General features: G+C 42.1%; 1 protein-coding gene across 3 annotated transcripts in view; it reads right to left on the bottom strand.

The window, feature by feature from the left end:
- The window catches only part of LOC143290457 (aspartate--tRNA ligase, cytoplasmic-like), a 52,283-nt gene that overhangs the window by 19,175 nt on the left and 10,608 nt on the right, over positions 1-22,500 (bottom strand). For all 3 annotated transcript variants that reach the window (XM_076599902.1, XM_076599904.1, XM_076599905.1), the window contains exons 2-9: positions 20,894-21,011; positions 20,372-20,537; positions 18,433-18,535; positions 17,148-17,250; positions 13,725-13,802; positions 5,924-6,092; positions 1,024-1,158; positions 343-490 (exon numbers count right to left, since the gene is read on the bottom strand). In XM_076599902.1, the coding sequence (XP_076456017.1) occupies positions 343-490; positions 1,024-1,158; positions 5,924-6,092; positions 13,725-13,802; positions 17,148-17,250; positions 18,433-18,535; positions 20,372-20,537; positions 20,894-21,011 (1,020 nt within the window). The remainder of the gene's footprint in view (positions 1-342; positions 491-1,023; positions 1,159-5,923; positions 6,093-13,724; positions 13,803-17,147; positions 17,251-18,432; positions 18,536-20,371; positions 20,538-20,893; positions 21,012-22,500) is intronic.

Raw genomic sequence — 22,500 nt, 5'->3', positions numbered from 1 at the left:
TGCTGCCAAATCAGTATGTGTGCTAGCTGTGTCCGACTAAGACCAACAGAACAGCTGCGGAGGCAACTGCTGTCCAGACTATCTGGGCTAGAATTTGATCATGGTGGATGGTTTTAGGACAGTCAGCATTAGGATGGTCCCCATGTCCCCAGCTGATAGCCCAACCATGTGTAAGCTAGTCAGTCATATTCGACAATGACCATCTGAACAGCAGAGGAGGTAACTGCTCTCCTGACTATCTGGGCTAGAATTTGATTATAGTGGAGAGTGTCTTGCCAACCGTAAGCTTATGTCAATCTGTGATTAAAGTCAAGCGTTTTGCAACACGCTGTGCTGACTCACTCAGTCTGCAGCCCTTTGAAGATGTGGACGAACATGTCGCCGATCAAGTCCACCACCTCATGGTAATGGAAGTTGAAGGCCATCTCCAGATCCAGGCCCACAAACTCCGTCAGGTGACGATGGGTGTTGGAGTCCTCCGCTCTGAACACTGCACACAGACACATCTAACAATGAACACTGCACACAGACACTTCCAACAATGAACACTGCACACAGACACATCTAACAATGAAGACTGCACACAGACACTTCCAACAATGAACACTGCATAGACACTTTTAACAATGAACACTATATACAGACACATCCAACAATGAACACTGCACACAGACACCCAACAATGAACACTGCACACAGACACATCTCACACTGAACACTGCACACACACACCCAACAATGAACACTGCACACAGACACATCCAACAATGAACACTATATACAGACACATCTAACAACGAACACTGCATACAGATACATCAAACAATAAACACTGCACACGATCACTTCTAACAATGATCATTGCATACAGACTCATATTCACAACAACACTGCACACAGACACATCTAACAATCACCACTGCTCACAAAAAATCACATCCAACAAGCAGCACTCCACAATCACACCCTCACACATGCACACCCACCCACCTACACAGACACACCCACACACACTCCACATACCAGCGCCCACTGTGAAGACTCGGTCAAACTCGGAGCAGATGGCCATCTGTTTGTACAGCTGGGGAGACTGAGCCAGGTAGGCATTGGTCTTGAAGTAGGACACAGTGAACACGTTCGCTCCTCCCTCCGAGGCAGCTGTCACATGGATACAGGTTAAATGTTAGAGGCAGAGACAGCTGTCGCATGGATACAGGTTAAATGTTAGAGGCAGAGACAGCTGTCGCATGGATACAGGTTAAATGTTAGAGGCAGAGGCAGCTGTCGCATGGATACAGGTTAAATGTTAGAGGCAGAGACAGCTGTCGCATGGATACAGGTTAAATGTTAAAGGAAGAGGCAGCTGTCACATGGATACAGGTTAAATGTTAAAGGCAGAGACAGCTGTCACATGGATACTGGTTAAATGTTAAAGGCAGAGACAGCTGTCACATGGATACAGGTTAAATGTTAAAGGCAGAGACAGCTGTCACATGGATACAGGTTAAATGTTAAAGGCAGAGGCAGCTGTCGCATGGATACAGGTTAAATGTTAGAGGCAGAGACAGCTGTCGCATGGATACAGGTTAAATGTTAAAGGAAGAGGCAGCTGTCACATGGATACAGGTTAAATGTTAAAGGAAGAGACAGCTGTCACATGGATACTGGTTAAATGTTAAAGGCAGAGACAGCTGTCACATGGATACTGGTTAAATGTTAGAGGCAGAGACAGCTGTCGCATGGATACAGGTTAAATGTTAGAGGCAGAGACAGCTGTCGCATGGATACAGGTTAAATGTTAGAGGCAGAGACAGTTGTAGCATGGATACAGGTTAAATGTTAGAGGCAGAGACAGCTGTCGCATGGATACAGGTTAAATGTTAGAGGCAGAGACAGCTGTCGCATGGATACAGGTTAAATGTTAGAGGCAGAGGCAGTTGTAGCATGGATACAGGTTAAATGTTAGAGGCAGAGACAGCTGTCGCATGGATACAGGTTAAATGTTAGAGGCAGAGACAGCTGTCACATGGATACAGGTTAAATGTTAGAGGCAGAGACAGCTGTCGCATGGATACAGGTTAAATGTTAGAGGCAGAGACAGCTGTCACATGGATACAGGTTAAATGTTAAAGGCAGAGGCAGCTGTCGCATGGATACAGGTTAAATGTTAGAGGCAGAGACAGCTGTCGCATGGATACAGGTTAAATGTTAAAGGAAGAGGCAGCTGTCACATGGATACAGGTTAAATGTTAAAGGCAGAGACAGCTGTCACATGGATACTGGTTAAATGTTAAAGGCAGAGACAGCTGTCACATGGATACTGGTTAAATGTTAGAGGCAGAGACAGCTGTCGCATGGATACAGGTTAAATGTTAGAGGCAGAGACAGCTGTCGCATGGATACAGGTTAAATGTTAGAGGCAGAGACAGTTGTAGCATGGATACAGGTTAAATGTTAGAGGCAGAGACAGCTGTCGCATGGATACAGGTTAAATGTTAGAGGCAGAGACAGCTGTCGCATGGATACAGGTTAAATGTTAGAGGCAGAGGCAGTTGTAGCATGGATACAGGTTAAATGTTAGAGGCAGAGACAGCTGTCGCATGGATACAGGTTAAATGTTAGAGGCAGAGACAGCTGTCGCATGGATACAGGTTAAATGTTAGAGGCAGAGACAGCTGTCACATGGATACAGGTTAAATGTTAGAGGCAGAGACAGCTGTCACATGGATACAGGTTAAATGTTAGAGGCAGAGACAGCTGTCACATGGATACAGGTTAAATGTTAGAGGCAGAGACAGCTGTCACATGGATACTGGTTAAATGTTAAAGGAAGAGACAGCTGTCGCATGGATACAGGTTAAATGTTAGAGGAAGAGACAGCTGTCGCATGGATACAGGTTAAATGTTAGAGGCAGAGACAGCTGTCACATGGATACTGGTTAAATGTTAAAGGCAGAGACAGCTGTCACATGGATACTGGTTAAATGCTAAAGGTCCCATCGCCTTTTACGAACATCTGGGCAATAAATTCATCCAATCCACTGTGTCTAGGCATCTGCTGCATAGATACAGGTTAATCATCAAAGGTCTCATAGCCTTTAATGGCTATCTGGGCGGTAAATTCAACCCATCAACTGTGTCTGGGGCGTCAGCATAATAAACCTCAAACCTAGATCACTGGGGTATACTGTATTTGGAGTCTTAACACTTGACCAGTTCTGCCACAGTGTCTCCAGTATAATAAACACATAAAAAAGTAATCAATCATTTTTATATAGTGCATGATCTTGCTTTGTGCAGCTCAATACACTTTACACAGTGCACTCACACAATTCACACAGTAACACCACACTCACTTATCACCAGCCACACACACACACACACACACGAGTAACATTATTAAAGGAATGCTTGGCAAAATACATATGTCTCGAGATTGATCTTAAACTCGTTCTGAGATGCACAACAGCTAAGTGGTTAAAGCGTTGAAATTCCAATCTGAAGGTCTCAGTGTAGCATCCCAGACTGTGCCCCACCCCAGAAACGTCCACGGGGGACAATTTGACCGCTGGAAATGTCCGCCGGGGACTTTCTCACCGTTCATAATGTCCCATGCAGACATTTTCAGTGGCCAAAATGTCCCCTTTTTTGCGTTTTAGCCTCGTTTCTTCTTCTTCTTCTTCTGCGTTCGATGTTTTGGCTGGGTCAGACGGTCACCCCTGTTGCCACGATGTAACCCACGGTCTTCTCCAGGTCGTGGCGGTCTCCCCAAAGCTGTGCCTGTAGCTCTGTGCCCCCTGGCCAGGTTTGACGCCGTAGAGCTTCATGGGTTGGGCAGTGTTGGAGGATGTGTTCAGGGGTCTGGGGTCCAGTGCCACATGGACACTCATCAGTGTGGGCGATCTTCATACGGTGGCCTCGTTTTGAAATGTCCCCCTTACCCTGAAAAGTCACCCCCTTGTACCCCGTCGCGTCCCCTTGCCAAATTTACCCCCACCCCCCCTCCTCACGCCCCCAGCTTTTCTCCAACAGAACATTTGTTACATCTGCGAGCGCACGCTGTGTGTGTGTGTGTGTGTGTGTGTGTGTGTGTGTATGTGTGTGTGTGTACCCATCTGTATGAGTCTGTACCTGTATTGGTGTAGGTCGTGTGCGTGTGCGCACGCGCATGTGTGTGTGTGTGTGTGTGTGTGTGTGTGTGTGTGTGTGTGTGTGTGTGTGTGTGTAACTATATTGGTGGTTGTGTCAGCAGTCAAAACACTGTCCTCTATCTCGGAAGTATACCAACCGCCACATCAAGTACAGCGGATATATATACATGTGTGTGTGTGTGTGGTTTTAGCGATGACTGTTTGGTTTTTCTTTGCAAGAGTGTTAAAAGCTGGATGCATCGAATTCTGCGTGGGTGATGAAAACTGTGCCCATGTGGTTTCATACTTGAAAAAAGGTCGGTATATTTACCCCAGTGCACTCAGGGATGCAGAACAAAGATAAAAGTTGAGAAAAGAGAATTTCGCTGAACAACTGGCCTCTACACAATACGAAGAGATATTTTGAACCACAGAGGCAATTCATATCTTTTAGTTGTATGTTTTTGTTTTTACAATTGTTATTGCTATCTTATTTTGTGGTCTGGCGTGGCAAAAAGTTGATTGTTTTGTTGAGGACATGAAAATTTTGTGACACCACCTGTTTCTCTCTTAAAAGTTTATGTCTATACTCTATGGTGTGTCATTTGTTTGTTTTCAAACTGTTATTTCAATATTTTCAGGTCACTAACACAGAAACACACGTCTCTTTTCTGTCTGTCCCTCTCTCTGTCTGTCTCTGTCCCTCTCCCTCCCATATAATAATCTCTTCAGTTTTGTCAGCTGAAGAAGCCAGCCAGATCGCCGATGAAAGCTACGCAAGTGAGTAGCCTTCTTTGACTGAGGGATCGGTTTAACTTGGTAGTCATTATGTTTTCACATTCACACATATGCATGAACTGCAAAGAAAGGGAACTAACTGCTGCAATATTTCCAGATGTGTCCACATCTAATTCAGAGTAACAACAGTACATTTTCTGCGTTTTTTCCACATCAATAAGGCATAGAAGCCTGCCAAGGCTGTAAACTGTGCCCTGGGTTCAATGGGTTAACATGTGAAACTTGAGCCACTTTCCCAACTATCTTCATTTTATGTTCTGGAAGCTTTCAGAGCTTTTCTCTGGAAAAATTAAAAGAACATGAAGTGTAATAAGCAGAAAGTGAAGCAGACAGATACAACAGAAAAGACACATCAAAACTGACAACAACAACAGACATCTACTCACAATAAACATCTAACAACACAGAGCATTTATCTGACAAGAGCCTTAACCATGGTGCTTATCGATCAGTCTGCACATTAACATTTTCATCAACAGGAACAACATAAAAATGAAGTTCTAACCACACACACACACACTCACAGATACCCGCAAAATGGCAAAAGTCAGTACAAACCTCTCTCTCTCTCACTAGTCACTAGTATATTTTGTTTCTTCTCACCCTTTTGTCTAAAGAGCATTTCTACGCTGAATGGACAATAAAAACACTGTCATTATCATTATCTCTCTGTGTAAAGAGTAAGATAATATGAAGGTACAGGAATGAATACCGCTCACACCTAAATTCTCTCTCCCTCCACTCTCCACTTTCTAAAAATCATGCACATGCACACACACATGCACACACACGCACATATACACACATACACAAGTACACACACACGCACACACAAACACATGCGCACACACAATGCACACACACACACACATGCACACACACACACACACGTATACACACATACACAAGTACACACACACACACACACACACACACAAACACACACACACACACACACAGAGGCACACATACACACAGAAAACTTGCTTCCTTACCAGAGATGATTTTGGGGGTGTGAATTTCCACGAAACTCTGGCCCGTCAGGTACTCTCTGAACAGACGGCAAACACCAGCCTCCAGACGGAAGATGCTCTGTGAGGTGACCGTGCGAAGGTCCAGGATACGGTTTTCCAGGCGGGTATCCTGACTGACTGTCGCCAGGTCCTGCAACAGAGAACATACCGCTGTTAGCTGTGTGTTGACTGAACACATCATCTTCCTGACATGGGGGCCACAGCTGTGAACGTGTGTCTTCTTCTTCCTAGACGTGTAACTTAAATTGTGAACATGTGTTGGGAGAATGTATGCCTTCTTCCTAGATGTGTAACTTCAACTGTGAACATGTGTTCTGATAATGTGCGTCTTCTTCCTAGACGTGTAACTTACTGTAAACATGTGTTGTGAGAACGTACGCCTTCTTCCTAGACGTGTAACTTAAACTGTAAATATGTGTTGGGAGAATGTATGCCTTCTTCCTAGACGTGTAACTTAAACTGTAAATATGTGTTGGGAGAATGTATGCCTTCTTCCTAGACGTGTAACTTCAACTGTGAACATGTGTTCTGATAATGTGCGTCTTCTTCCTAGACGTGTAACTTACTGTAAACATGTGTTGTGAGAACGTACGCCTTCTTCCTAGACATGTGACTTCAACTGTGAACATGTGTTCTGAGAATGTGCGTCTTCTTCCTAGACGTGTAACTTACTGTAAACATGTGTTGTGAGAACGTACGCCTTCTTCCTAGACATGTGACTTCAACTGTGAACATGTGTTCTGAGAATGTGCGTCTTCTTCCTAGATGTGTAACTTCAACTGTGAACATGTGTTCTGAGAACGTGCATCTTCTTCCTAGATGTGTAACTTCAACTGTGAACATGTGTTCTGAGAATGTGCGTCTTCTTCCTAGACGTGTAACTTCAACTGTAAACATGTGTTGTGAGAACGTACGCCTTCTTCCTAGATGTGTAACTTAAACTGTGAACATGTGTTCTGAGAATGTGCGTCTTCTTCCTAGATGTGTAACTTCAACTGTAAACATGTGTTGTGAGAACGCACGCCTTCTTCCTAGACGTGTGACTTCAACTGTGAACATGTGTTCTGAGAATGTATGCCTTCTTCCTAGACGTGTAACTTAAACTGTGAACATGTGTTCTGTGAATGTGCGTCTTCTTCCTAGATGTGTAACTTCAACTGTAAACATGTGTTGTGAGAACGTACGCCTTCTTCCTAGACGTGTGACTTCAACTGTGAACATGTGTTCTGTGAATGTGCGTCTTCTTCCTAGATGTGTAACTTCAATTGTGAAAATGTGTTTTTGCTGATATGTAAGTTCTGTGAACATGTGTTTTTCCTGACATGTAACTTCAGTTGTAAAGAAATTATTTTTCTGACATATGACTTCAGTTGTAAAGAAGTGTTTTTCCTGACATGTAAATGTGAACATGTTTTTCCTGACATGTAAATTCATCTGTAAAAAAGTGTTTTTCCTGACATATAACTTCAACTGTGAACATGTTTTTTCCTGATATGTAACTGTGAGCATGTGTTTTCCCTGATGTGTAAATGTGAACATGTGTTTTTCCTGATAATGTAACTTCAAATGTGAACATGTGTGTTTTTCCTGATACGTAACTGTGAACATGTGTTTTTCCTGATAATGTAACTTCAACTGTGAATATATGTGTTTTCCCCGATACGTAACTGTGAACTTGTGTTTTTCCTGACATGTAACTATGACCATGTGTTTTTCCTGACATGTAACTATGACCATGTGTTTTTCCTGACATGTAACTATGACCATGTGTTTTTCCTGACATGTAACTATGACCATGTGTTTTCCCCGATACGTAACTGTGAACATGTGTTTTTCCTGACATGTAACTATGACCATGTGTTTTTCCTGACATGTAACTATGACCATGTGTTTTTCCTGACATGTAACTATGAACATGTGTTTTTCCTGACATGTAACTATGACCATGTGTTTTTCCTGACATGTAACTATGACCATGTGTTTTTCCTGACATGTAACTATGAACATGTGTTTTTCCTGACATGTAACTATGAACATGTGTTTTTCCTGACATGTAACTATGACCATGTGTTTTTCCTGATATGTAACTATGACCATGTGTTTTTCCTGACATGTAACTATGACCATGTGTTTTTCCTGACATGTAACTGTGAACTTGTGTTTTTCCTGACATGTAACTATGACCATGTGTTTTTCCTGACATGTAACTATGACCATGTGTTTTTCCTGACATGTAACTATGACCATGTGTTTTTCCTGACATGTAACTATGACCATGTGTTTTTCCTGACATGTAACTATGACCATGTGTTTTTCCTGACATGTAACTATGACCATGTGTTTTTCCTGACATGTAACTATGACCATGTGTTTTTCCTGATATGTAACTGTGACCATGTGTTTTTCCTGACATGTAACTATGACCATGTGTTTTTCCTGACATGTAACTATGAACATGTGTTTTTCCTGACATGTAACTGTGACCATGTGTTTTTCCTGACATGTAACTATGACCATGTGTTTTTCCTGACATGTAACTATGACCATGTGTTTTTCCTGATATGTAACTATGAACAAACGTGTTTCCTGATATGTAACTTCAACTGTGAACAAGTGGTTTTGCTGACATGTAAATGAGGACAGGTGTTTTTCCTGATATGTAACTCCAACTGTGAACATGTGTTTCTCCTGATACGTAACTGTGAATGTTTTTCCTGATATGTAATTTCAACTGTGAACAAGTGGTTTTGCTGACATGCAACTGTGAACATGTGTTTCTCCTGATACGTAACTGTGAACGTTTTTCCTGATATGTAACTTCAACTGTGAACAAGTGTTTTTCTTAATATGTAACTGTGAACATGTGTTTTTCTTGACATGTAACTTCAACTGTGAACTTTTTTCTTCTGATATGTAACTGTGAACATAAGTTTTTTTCTGGATATGTAACTGTGAATATGTGTTTTTCTGGATATGTAACTGTGAACATATGTTTTTCCTGATAATGTAATTTCAACTGTGAACAAGAGTTTTTTTCTGATATGTAACTGCGAACATGTGTTTTTCCTGAGATATAATTTCATCTCGGAACTAGTGGTTTTTCCTCACATATGCCTTCAACTGTGAACATGTATTTTTCCTGATATGTAAGTGTGAACACATGTTCTTCCAGACATATAACTCCAACCGTGAACATGTGTTTTTCTGACATATAACTATGAATGTGTTTTTCAGATATATGACCATGAACGTGTTTTTTTCTGATATGTAACTTCAGCTGTGAACAAGTGTTTTCCTGACATATAACTTCATTCATGAACAAGCGTTTTTCCTGACAAAACGTCAACAGTGTACAAGTTATTTCTGACATAAAACTTCAACTGTGAACAAGAGTTTTTCCTGACAAAATCAAACTCCTGAAATCAAGTGCTCCATCACTGCAAAGGCAAGACATAATAAACTAACCAAATGACTCTCAGTGTAACTAAAGAAAGAACAACCAGTTTCAAGCTCTAAGATTTCTTATCATTCCCCCTATCACATCCTCAGCTAAAACAGATACTCTCTTCAACACTCTTGTATGGACTTCTCACCTGGAAATCCACACACAACAAAGAAACCAGCAAGGGAAGCAACTCGTCCTTACAGCGTGAAGAAAACATGGCTTTGAGTCCAGTGTGTGTGACCTGATCTAACAGTACAGTTACACTATAAATCTAGGAATTGTCAGACAGGCCCTCAGCTCCATCAACATACTAGGGAGGATGTGCAGACTCACTTTCATCTGATTTTCGTGGAGGTTCCCCAGATATATTTAGCGAGAACTGCGTGCGCATGCACATCTTCATTTCCTTTTTTACCATGTCACCGAAAGGCTAACATTTCATCGTGGAAATTGCTGTTCTGATGAAAGGCTCCTGAACATTTTCGGCAACTATTTTTGCAACTTGACACCCCATATTTGCTTTAATCTTCCATGTTTACTTTCAGCCTGTTTCTTTTCTTGTCATTTATCTGCCATTACTTATTCAAACTGATCCATTTATAAACTCTGCTGAAAAGTTGTCCAAACAAAGGCAATGCAAACTCTGCTGAAAAGTTGTCCAAACAAAGGCAGTGCAAACTCTAACAAAGGCAATGCAAACTCTGCTGAAAAGTTGTCCAAACAAAGGCAATGCAAACTCTGCTGAAAAGTTGTCCAAACAAAGGCAATGCAAACTCTGCTGAAAAGTTGTCCAAACAAAGGCAGTGCAAACTCTAACAAAGGCAATGCAAACTCTGCTGAAAAGTTGTCCAAACAAAGGCAATGCAAACTCTGCTGAAAAGTTGTCCAAACAAAGGCAGTGCAAACTCTAACAAAGGCAATGCAAACTCTGCTGAAAAGTTGTCCAAACAAAGGCAATGCAAACTCTGCTGAAAAGTTGTCCAAATAAAGGCAGTGCAAACTCTGCTGAAAAGTTGTCCAAACAAAGGCAATGCAAACTCTGCTGAAAGGTTGTCCAAACAAAGGCAATGCAAACTCTGCTGAAAAGTTGTCCAAACAAAGGCAATGCAAACTCAGAGAAGCCAGTTACAGTGGTGGGCTGCCCATGTCGTCAGATGACCTATTTTGTATTTGTATTTGTTTTGTATAGAATTCGCATTTTCTCGCTGGCAGAGCCACAAAGGTGGTGGGTAAATCATGACACTGCTGAAACATGAACACAAACCACTGCAGACTGAGGTGCAGTCTTTGACAAAAGTGATACAGTTATGGTGATGCCAGTCTTAAAATAAAAAGCTAATTTGTGATTCCACATTTCTTCTATCATTGCTGCTGTGTGCATATGTCAAATGACTGGACAAGCCCGGAGCTTCTTTTTTTGAGGAAGTGTCTGGTTTTGTTGCAATGTACCTGTTCTCTACCTGTGTGCTAGCTGAATCGGTAGCATAAGCAGCACTGACTTGAAGTTGTGTGCCTTGTTTGTGGAGAGATTTACTACTCTTTATTGTTTGTTGGTGATACAGTTACCTGCTGCAGGCCCCCAACGCTTCACAAAGTTATGTGTATTTTCTAGCTGACAATAAACGACTGACCAATGTTTCATTTTGGCAGATCACATGAGAAAAAAGCTTGGACGATAGCACTGGAAATGAGAGCACTACTTGTCAAAGTAATACAGTTATATGCTGCAGACCCCCAAAACTCCATGAAGTTATGTGTCTTGATGACAATCAATGACTGATCAATGTTTGAATTTGGCAGATCGCATCAGAAAAAAGCTTGGACGACAGTAATGGAAATGAGAACACTACTTTCTACTCAAACCTCTAATCTGAATATTAACAAATATCAGAAATATATATTTTCCTGTTGACAATCACTGACTGATCAATGTGTCGCTTTCACCAAATTGGATAATCCTGGCAGTGAGAAGGTGCTTTTCTGTTCAATGACCAATCTGCTATACACCCTCCCCTGACAATATCAGCAGAACCCAGTTTAGTATGATAATTATGTCCAAGAGAGAGACTTAAAACATAATCAAGACACAAACAAAAGTTCCTGTCATTACTTGTATTCTGTAATTCCTTCACAGATAGGGTCAGACAGGGTCAGAATACCAGGAAGACAAACCTGGACTTTGTGATGGCTATTATATTGTCAGTACCTCTCTGTGATGGCTATTATATTGTCAGTACCTCTCTGTGATGCATGTTATATTGTCAGTACCTCTCTGTGATGGCTATTATATTGTCAGTACCTCTCTGTGATGCCTGTTATATTGTCAGTACCTCTCTGTGATGCCTATTATATTGTCAGTACCTCTCTGTGATGCCTGTTATATTGTCAGTACCTCTCTGTGATGCATGTTATATTGTCAGTACCTCTCTGTGATGGCTATTATATTGTCAGTACCTCTCTGTGATGCATGTTATATTGTCAGTACCTCTCTGTGATGCCTATTATATTGTCAGTACCTCTCTGTGATGGCTATTATATTGTCAGTACCTCTCTGTGATGCCTATTATATTGTCAGTACCTCTCTGTGATGCCTATTATATTGTCAGTACCTCTCTGTGATGGCTATTATATTGTCAGTACCTCTCTCTGATGCCTGTTATATTGTCAGTACCTCTCTGTGATGCCTATTATATTGTCAGTACCTCTCTGTGATGCCTATTATATTGTCAGTACCTCTCTGTGATGCCTGTTATATTGTCAGTACCTCTCTGTGATGCCTATTATATTGTCAGTACCTCTCTGTGATGCCTATTATATTGTCAGTACCTCTCTGTGATGCCTATTATATTGTCAGTACCTCTCTGTGATGCCTATTAAATTGTCAGTACCTCTCTGTGATGCATGTTATATTGTCAGTACCTCTCTGTGATGGCTATTATATTGTCAGTACCTCTCTGTGATGGCTATTATATTGTCAGTACCTCTCTGTGATGCATGTTATATTGTCAGTACCTCTCTGTGATGGCTATTATATTGTCAGTACCTCTCTGTGATGCCTATTAAATTGTCAGTACCTCTCTGTGATGCATGTTATATTGTCAGTACCTCTCTGTGATGCCTATTATATTGTCAGTACCTCTCTGTGATGCCTGTTATATTGTCAGTACCTCTCTGTGATGGCTATTATATTGTCAGTACCTCTCTGTGATGCATGTTATATTGTCAGTACCTCTCTGTGATGGCTATTATATTGTCAGTACCTCTCTGTGATGGCTATTATATTGTCAGTACCTCTCTGTGATGGCTATTATATTGTCAGTACCTCTCTGTGATGCCTATTATATTGTCAGTACCTCTCTGTGATGCATGTTATATTGTCAGTACCTCTCTGTGATGGCTATTATATTGTCAGTACCTCTCTGTGATGCCTATTAAATTGTCAGTACCTCTCTGTGATGCATGTTATATTGTCAGTACCTCTCTGTGATGCCAATTATATTGTCAGTACCTCTCTGTGATGCCTGTTATATTGTCAGTACCTCTCTGTGATGCCTATTGTCAGTACCGCTCTGTGATGCATATCAAATTGTCAGTACCTTATCCATGGTTAAAACATAATCTTTGCCTGGAAGCAACGGTTGCACATGGCACACCATAGCATTATCAGAATCTGGATAACTCTTATATCTCATTAAGAGAAATGAAGTGTGGTGAGGTTTGTGATACATACAGATTACAAACAGAACAGTAAAATTTGGCATACAGCAAATAGCAAAATCACACACAGCTTAGTCACTGCAAAGCAAGCCTCATCTAGTTAAAAAATATCACCTTTCACTATTAAACACACACACAAAACCCCCATATATGCGCACACATGCACACACACACACACACACACATGCACCACACAAACACATCCACTCACACATGCAAACACAAAAAAATACACACCCACCCACACGCAAACACCCATGCACACTTTTTTTACATACAGATACTTGCACACCATAGTAAACAAATATGGTGGTGAAGTCAATATAAAATAACACTAAGCTGTACAACACACAACCAACCATGATTGTGAATCATGAATGAATGATATGGATACTTATATAGCACCTATCCTCATTTGGAGACCAAGCTCGAAGCACTTTACAAACACGGAGTCATTTCACAACAGGTGCTACCAATCTGGATAGAGCCGACTGGCGGCTGCCACTGGGCGCTCATCATTCATTTCCTGTGTCGTTCAATCAAATTTCAGGCACGCACACATACACACTCAGACAGACACACACAGGTGAAAACTCTCACCTCTCCCTCTGTTTCAGGCCTGCTGGCATCCTCTATCTGTAGCGGAAGTCTCTGGGCTGCAGCACTCACCACGAACACCTGAGTCACATCAACAACACACAGTTTTCAGCTTCATGCCTTCAGTTTCTCAAAGACGTGTCACTGCATTCTGACAAATCTGACAAATACGCTACACCGCCACATCTGCCAGGCAGATGCCTGACCAGCAGCATAACCCGACAAGCTTGCATGCAAGCTCAGTGCATGCATTTTTTGTATTTTTGTATTTTGTGTTTCTTTTTATCGGGCTGCTCTCACCAGGGAGAGCGCGTCACTATACTACAGCGACACCCAGTTTAAAAAAAAAACTTTTTCCTGCGTGCAGTTTTATTTGTTTTTCCTATCGAAGTGGATTTTTCTACAGAATTTTGCCAGGAACAACCCTTTTGTTGCTGTGGGTTCTTTTACATGCGCAAAGTGCATGCTGCACACGGGACCTCGGTTTATCATCTCATCCGAATGACTATATATATCTGCGTACCTATCAAGAGTGGATTTGTGTTTCAGAATTTTTCCAGAGGACAACACTTTTGTTGCTGTGACTTCACATTCAGTGCGCCAAGTGCCTTTTGCAAACAGGACCTTGGTTTATCATCTCATCATCTCAGGTTGAATTTTCCAATAAAACTTGGGAGAAAGAGCGAGAGTGGGAATCGAACCCAGTCCTTCACGGACACTGTATTGGCAGATGAGCATCTTAGTCATTCTGCCACCTGACCTTCCACACACATTTGCTTCAGCAAACAGATATGTCAACTAAACATGTGCAGACAATTCAGTACTTAAACTCATGAGCGGTGTCTATTCCCAACCTGTTTTCCACAGGGTTCCCAGGTGGTGGGCATGAAGCCAAAAAAGGACCTTTAAAGGACTTTATAAGGACCTCAAATCAGTTTAAAAGGACCTTTGCCGACATGACTTTACAGTACACCCCAATCTATTTGACATGCAGAACAGCAGACACTTACCTCTCATAAACGGAAGAACAGCTAATCCCATTTGACTGTCGTATTTAGTCTTTGCAATTCACGTCACTGTAGGCTAGGCCTAAGCAAAGCAGCAGCAGCAGGCGTGACTCACAGCCACTGTACCACGCTTCGCGTCTGCCACCGAGCAGAAAGCGCACTACTGTTAGGGCCTAGGCCTATAGGCTGTATCCTCCTACAGTAAGTACTGAGTTTCAGACGATCGCGTCGGCATCTTTCAACGCGCTTTGCAACTTGCGGTTTTGGTGTCGAAGGTGTTTCAGTTTCGTTCTCAAGTCTCTTTCTCTTCATAAAACAGGACTTAACAGTACCTTTCAAAAATTAAAAGGACCTCCTGATGAGTTAAAAGGACCAACTTGCTGAATCAAAGCACTTAAAAGGCCTTTTGACCAAAATCCAATTCCTAAGGACTTAAAAGGACTTGAAAGGACCCTACGAACCTTGTTTCCATACAGTCTCTATTCCCAATTGGTGTCTTGTAGAGCTTTTATTCCCATCTGGTGTCTTATAGAGCTTCTATTCCCAACTGGTGTCTTATGGAGCTTTTATTCCCATTTGGTGTCTTACAGAGCTTCTGATCCCATTTGGTGTCTATTCCCAATTGGTATATTATAGAGCTTCTATTCCCATTTGGCATATTATATGGCCTCAATTCTCAAACAGTCATACATGGTTGCTATTTCCATTTGGTATCTAACTGGGGATATTTCCAACTGGTATTTTAACTCATTCGGGACGACTAGTTCTCTCCCTTGCTTTTCCCAACAGACGACCTATTTGTATGGGTTAGGAAAAAAATCACAAAAAATACAAAACATAAGGTAACTGAATGAAACTCACTGTACTTGACCCACTGATCCCTCTCCTCACGTTGTATGAACACCCACTCCCCTCCCTCTTCACCGCTCTCAGAAGCTGAATCACTATCAGTACCTACTTGATGGTAGCTTTCTTCACTACAGATATTTCATTCAATGTCTTCATCATCCTCGTCGATGTCGAAACCTTCAGTCTGAAGCATTTCAAACACTTCAGCAGTGGTAAAAGTTGCTGTCGTGATCTAGTTTGCTCAAAAAATTTCCACTTATATCACCTATGATGCCACTTTCGATACGTATGCGGATTAGCTTGTTGTGTGGGGTCCTGAACTCGCTGGCTCACTGTGTAGTGTGTTGTTATGGAATCTCATGAAGAAACTTTCCATTCGACCCATGACATGTTCAAAATGCCCAGTGTAGCTGTGATTTTTATGCTATGCCATGAGGAAATCGTGGAAAAAAATTTAATTGTCGAAACAGCTATAGTGTTCCGTCGTCTGGAATGCTACCTTACGTCAGGAATGCTATAGCGTTCCATCGTCCGGAGTGAGTTAAAGGGACTTTATTCCCAATTGGTGTCTTACAGAGCTTCTATTCTGAACTGGTATCTTACAGTCTCTATTCCCAACTGATAACTTTCAGAGCCTCTATTCCCAAGTGATATATCACAGAGCTTCTATTCCCAATTGGTATCATAAAGGGCCTATATTGTTACCAATCAGGACCCCTGTTACCAATCAGTATCTATAGGGACTCCATTCTCACTCGGTGTGTTGTACAGCTTCTATTTTCAATTGGTATAATACAGGGCCTCTATTCCCAATTGGTCTTTTATTGAGCTCTGTGTCTAAAAGAGCTACAGTTCCCAATGCATGTCTTACAGAGCCTCTATTCTCAGCGAGTGTTATATTCAGTCTCTATATACAAACACACATATATCAACGCAAACATCCATGTATGTAAATGCATGTACATGCATTCATGAATGTTTAACATCATCATTGCAGAGTGAAGCTGAACAGTACAGATGTACCTGTTCAGCATGCAGTTCTACATCTTGCTGTGTGCATTCATGAATGCTTAACATCATAATTACAGAGTGAAGCTGAACAGTACAGATGTACCTGTTCAGCATGCACTTCTACATCTTGCTGTGTGTATTCATGAATATTTAACATCATCATTGCAGGGTGAAGCTGAACGGTACAGATGTACCTGTTTGGTGTGCAGTTCTACATCTTGCTGTGTGCATTCATGAATGCTTAACATCATAATTACAGAGTGAAGCTGAACAGTACAGATGTACCTGTTTGGTGTGCAGTTCTACATCTTGCTGTGTGCATTCATGAATGTTTAACATCATCATTACAGAGTGAAGCTGAACAGTACAGATGTACCTGTTCAGCATGCAGTTCTACATCTTGCTGTGTGCATTCATGAATATTTAACATCATCATTACAGAGTGAAGCTGAACAGTACAGATGTACCTGTTCAGCATGCAGTTCTACATCTTGCTGTGTGTATTCATGAATATTTTAACATCATCATTACGGATTCCTGGTGATCAGCACAGACGTACCTGTTCAGCATGCAGTTCCACATCTTGCTGTGTACAGGACTCTACCTTCTTGGCCACTGTTCTCACAATGCCCTCCACATCCACTATGGACTCCTTGGTCACCCTGCACACCATCCCACACCCACACCATCAGACCACATTTCCACAGCTACATCCACACCAACAGTCCACACTCACAACAACCACACCACCAGTCCACACTCACACCACCAGTCCACACTCACACCATCAGTCATCAGTCCACACTCACACCATCAGTCATCAGTCCACACTCACACCAACAGTACACACCACCACCAGTCCACACTCACACCATCAGTACACACCACCACCAGTCCACACTCACACCACCAGTCCACACTCACACCATCAGTCCACACTCACACCATCAGTCATCAGTCCACACTCACACCACCAGTCCACACTCACACCACCAGTCCACACTCACACCATCAGTCCACACTCACACCCACCACACCCACACCATTAGTCCACACCCACACCATCAGTCCACACTCACACCATCCACACCATCAGTCCACACTCACACCATCAGTCCACACACACACCATTCACAACATCAGTCCACACTCACACCATCAGTCCACACTCACACCATCCACACCATCAGTCCACACTCACACCATCAGTCCACACACACACCATCCACACCATCAGTCCACACTCACACCATCCACACCATCAGTCCACACTCACACTCATACCATCAGTCCACACACACACCACCATCAGTCCACACACACCATCCACACCAACAGTCCACACCCACACCATCAGACCACACCCACACCATCAGTCCACACTCACACCATCAACTCACACCATCAGTCCACACCCACACCATCAGTCCACACACCATCCACACCATCAGTCCACACCCACACCATCAGTCCACACCCACACCATCAGTCCACACACCATCCACACCATCAGTCCACACCCACACCATCAGTCCACACACCATCCACACCATCAGTCCACACCCACACCATCAGTCCACACTCACACCATCAGTCCACACCCACACCATAGGTCCACACACCATCCACACCATCAGTCCACACACCATCCGTCCACACCCACACCATCAGTCCACACACACCATCCACACCATCAGTCCACACCCACACCATCAGTCCACACACCATCCGTCCACACCCACACCATCAGTCCACACACACCATCCACACCATCAGTCCACACCCACACCATCAGTCCACACCCACACGTCCACACCCACACCATCAGTCCACAGGGGACTTACCCTGCAATGAACTTCACCATCTGTTTGCTGACCTTGTCCCCCACAGAGGTCAAGGCCTGCACACTCCACTTCTGCTGCCGAAGAACGAAAAAGCACTGCTTGCCTGAAAACACAGTGTTCGTGAAGGTAGATTCATGTCATGGGTAGTATATGTTTTCATGACTGACGAACACCTGAAAAGAATCTGTTTATGAAGCACTGCTTGCCTGAAAACACAGTGTTTGTGAAGGTAGATTCATGTCATGGGTAGTATATGTTTTCATGACTGACGAACACCTGAAAAGAATCTGTTTATGAAGCACTGCTTGCCTGAAAACACAGTGTTTGTGAAGGTAGATTCATGTCATGGGTAGTATATGTTTTCATGACTAACACCTGAAAAGAATCATGTTTATGGATGATGACCTCCAATACATTATTCTATTGGTGAAATCATTTATTTAAGAGAGCGTCCTACAATTATTTCTTTCCATTCATTTATTTTTTTTACCATAATACCATGATTGTTCTCGTGATTTGTGTTGTGATCGTTCATAGTTTTTATTATTATTGATAATTCATTACTGCCCTTCTCTCACTATTAGTGTTTGATTAAATGGGATGAGTGAGTGCGCCAGCTGTGTGGTGGTCTTGCTATTGTGTTTTGTTGTAACTTTATGTGGAAGAAATTGTGTGTGTGCATATTAGTGTGTGAGTGTGTGTATGTATGTGTGTGTGTGTGTGTGTGTGTGTGTGTGTGTGTGTGTGTGTGTGTGTGTGTGTGTGTGTGTGTGTGTGTGTAAAGGTGAGAGAACATGTGTGAGCTGCCATCATTTTTGTGATTTTCAGACGAGGATTTTCAGGCTGATGATTTAATGTCTTTTTAATACCCCTTGCCCAAACCAAATAATTCCATTTGAAGCCAATAAAGAGTCTTGATGTCTTGAAATAGTACAGAGCACTGGGGCTTTGGCAAGAAACAAATTCAGTTCACACATTTAAAATTTTTTTTTTTTACAGCACTTGTGTACCCAAATACTGTACAATGCTAAATGATGACTTGCAGTGTTTGTTTGTTTCTGGGTTGCTGTTTTTGTTTTCTTTTTCTTTTTCTGTACAAATCATCAAAATAACTGTTTTCAAGAATACAGAATCTAATTTGTGGCCAAAAGACTGAATGCAATTGAAAATGAACATGCTTTCTTTTGTGTTTGGTTAGCAACATGTGCATGATTCAGCATTAAACTGTGTATGTGTGTGTGTCATACACAACATTTATTTCTATAATCTATATGTTCTAATAATTGGAAAAGGAAAATATCAGTAACTGCATGTCACTGTTTAACATAACAACAATCAATTGATAGCAGTTGCACATTGCTACTGAACAATGCTCACAGTTTTATCCTAAAACTTGAACCAACAGCAATGGAAAACAATTACATGTCATTGCTGCTGACCAAACTGTTATGATTTTAACAGGAGTGATCCCAGCAGCTTTGAATAACAAAATGTCTGACCAGAAAATCTGAAAAAAAAAGTGTCAGTGATGGGGGAAGAATTCATGACTCAACAATGAAAAGCACAGATCCAGTTTTGTTCTTCTTCAGTCAAACAGCAGAATTCCAACCAACTTCACAAGCTGACATAAAATGAAAGTCCCAGAACTTATTACAGCCTCTGGGGCAGGAATTCATACCCACTGTGTCTAGGGCTTGGCATGTCAAGATGGGAACCAATCCTCTCCTTGAAAATATGACAAAGGGAAAGTAGGAAATGTGTTTTCCAGATGTTATCACTTCTGTGGGTGCGTGCTCCTCTGGGGACTTCATGTGCTTGGAGACTATTCCAACGCTGACTGTACTAAAACCCTCCCAGACAGACGGGACAGCAGCTGCCTCTATTGCTGTTCTGAAGGTCACAGTTGGACATGACTACCATACACCACTCAACCACTCACCTTTGGCCCGACTGGTGTGGAGACGTGCCCTGACCCAGACTTTCTGATCAGCAAGGGCCGATGTCAGCTCGCACACCTTGTGGATTTTACGCTGGACTTTTTCCTGCGACTGGTTGAGAGGTAGATTGCCATAGCGACCCTCTGACACATCAGTCTCCTTGTCTGCCTGGAAAGAGTGAAACAAAAAGTTCTAACGTCAGGCTGAGGAGTAACACACACACAAACACACACACACATGTATCTATATAATACAATTTATTTATAGTTGTTCTACTAGTTGTTCGATGTTAGCTTTTCCTACCATTTTGCTTATATTCCTTTCTCCCCAAACTTTCACACACACAAACAAACACTTCTCCCTCTCCTTTTTTTCTGTCTAATATCACTCAAAGTGGAAAGACGTAAAACTGAAGACTACTGCAACATATAATCTACATGTTATGTGTGCTAAAAAATAAAATAAAAAGTGCCACTGATGTAACACAGCACAGAGACAGGAGACAACGGAAGCAGAGCACTCACCCCATCCCCCTGTTGTTGCTCCTGGTTCTGCTGCATATGTGCTGCTTTCTTGGCTGCCTTTTCTGACGCTTTCTGCTGCTTCTTCAGAGCTTTCTTGGACACTGCTTGCCCGTCCGCCCTGTTCAATGCATCCAATGGCACAATGATTTGCTGTTCTGAACCTAGGTCAGCTGACGTCTTCAACAAAGTGCTTCCCCAGTGTCCTCCATCTATTTTGATTTTTCCTTTATCGGAGATGGGTTCAATGAAAACAAATTGTGAACAGTAAATAGTTTGATGTGTCTGGATTAAAAAAAAAAAAAAATACTGTGTATACCTCAGGTAGAAGATCCCTTTCTTCTCAATAATGGTTTGGTAACTAGACCACATGCAGGAGTGAACTTGGAAACGGGGGTTCGCCTCAGATGCAAAAAAGGTATCAGAAACTTTTTTTTCTTTTTTTTTCTTTTTTTTTTTTTTGCTGCCCCATCATCTGCGCCGTTTCAGTGGCATTACTCCCACACTGCTCATTTAGATTCCCCCATACACGGCCACACCCGGGTTCGTCCGTCGCAGTTCCAGCGTCGGCAGTCCACAGGGAACCATCGATGTTAAGGTCGCCTGGACGCCTGGAGGCCACACACCAGAGCAGACCCTGCACTGCTGCTGAGTCACTGGCATCAGAAACTTTGTCCAGCAAAGACAGTGGTCCCAGTCAATTGATTTACACAACTCTGCAGGCTGCCCAAATGATACCTCCCAAAAATGTATTATGACTGCCTGCCTGTGTGTGGCCTCGGTAAAAACGATCATACACTTTAAACTGATTATTGATACGGACATGAAACTATTGAAAGTAACAACAACAACAGTGATGAAATTGGCAGCAACATGACACTTATTCAGTCTGCATTTAATAGTGACTGACAGTGAGAGGTGAGCGTGTCCATGTTGTTTGAGAGAGGTGGGGAGATGGACAGTAGTGGTGTAAGATGATAGGTTGTGGGCTAGTCAGTAGTCAGAAGGCACGGAAGGGTGTGTGGCAATGGACTTCAGAGAACTGTTGCTGTCCCTGATTACTGCTGTGGTTTGGACAACAGCCAGTAATCAATTATTTTCATGAAACCCATGAGGTTGAATTCAGTGCATTTGACCGGAAACACGTGTGTTTTTTTGCTGTTGTTTTTTTTTCTCATGCTTTTCGTCGCTGATCAAATGACTGAAGCAAATTGGCATACACAGTGTCACAAAGAGGGGACAATTCTTTGGTGTCAAAAAGCCTGACTTTTCAGTTTCTAAGTATATGAATATGGTTCACCTTTCATGCTGACTGAACCCGCATGTGTCATTGTTAGGAAAGTTATTGACTTATTCACTTATAAATAAGTTACCTGTCTGCAAGAGTTGTGACTGTTACAGCTTGTTTTATTTTCATTTTTTCGGGTAAAAAGTAAACAACTGACAACAGCCAGGTCATTTCTAGTTGTATTTTGTTTGCTTTCATTTCATGCCATTCTCTGCTGTGGAAATACACTTTTTTGTTGCACAAAAAATATCTTCACATGAATGCCTGAATAGTTACCTGCTATCAAAATAATTTGGAAATCTATTTTCTTTTAGAATAACAC

The sequence above is a fragment of the Babylonia areolata genome, chromosome 15 (assembly GCF_041734735.1).
Source record: "Babylonia areolata isolate BAREFJ2019XMU chromosome 15, ASM4173473v1, whole genome shotgun sequence".
Taxonomy (NCBI): Eukaryota; Metazoa; Mollusca; class Gastropoda; order Neogastropoda; family Buccinidae; genus Babylonia; species Babylonia areolata.
The sequence above is the reverse complement of the archived record's forward strand: the minus strand, read 5'-3'. Positions and strand labels throughout refer to the sequence as shown.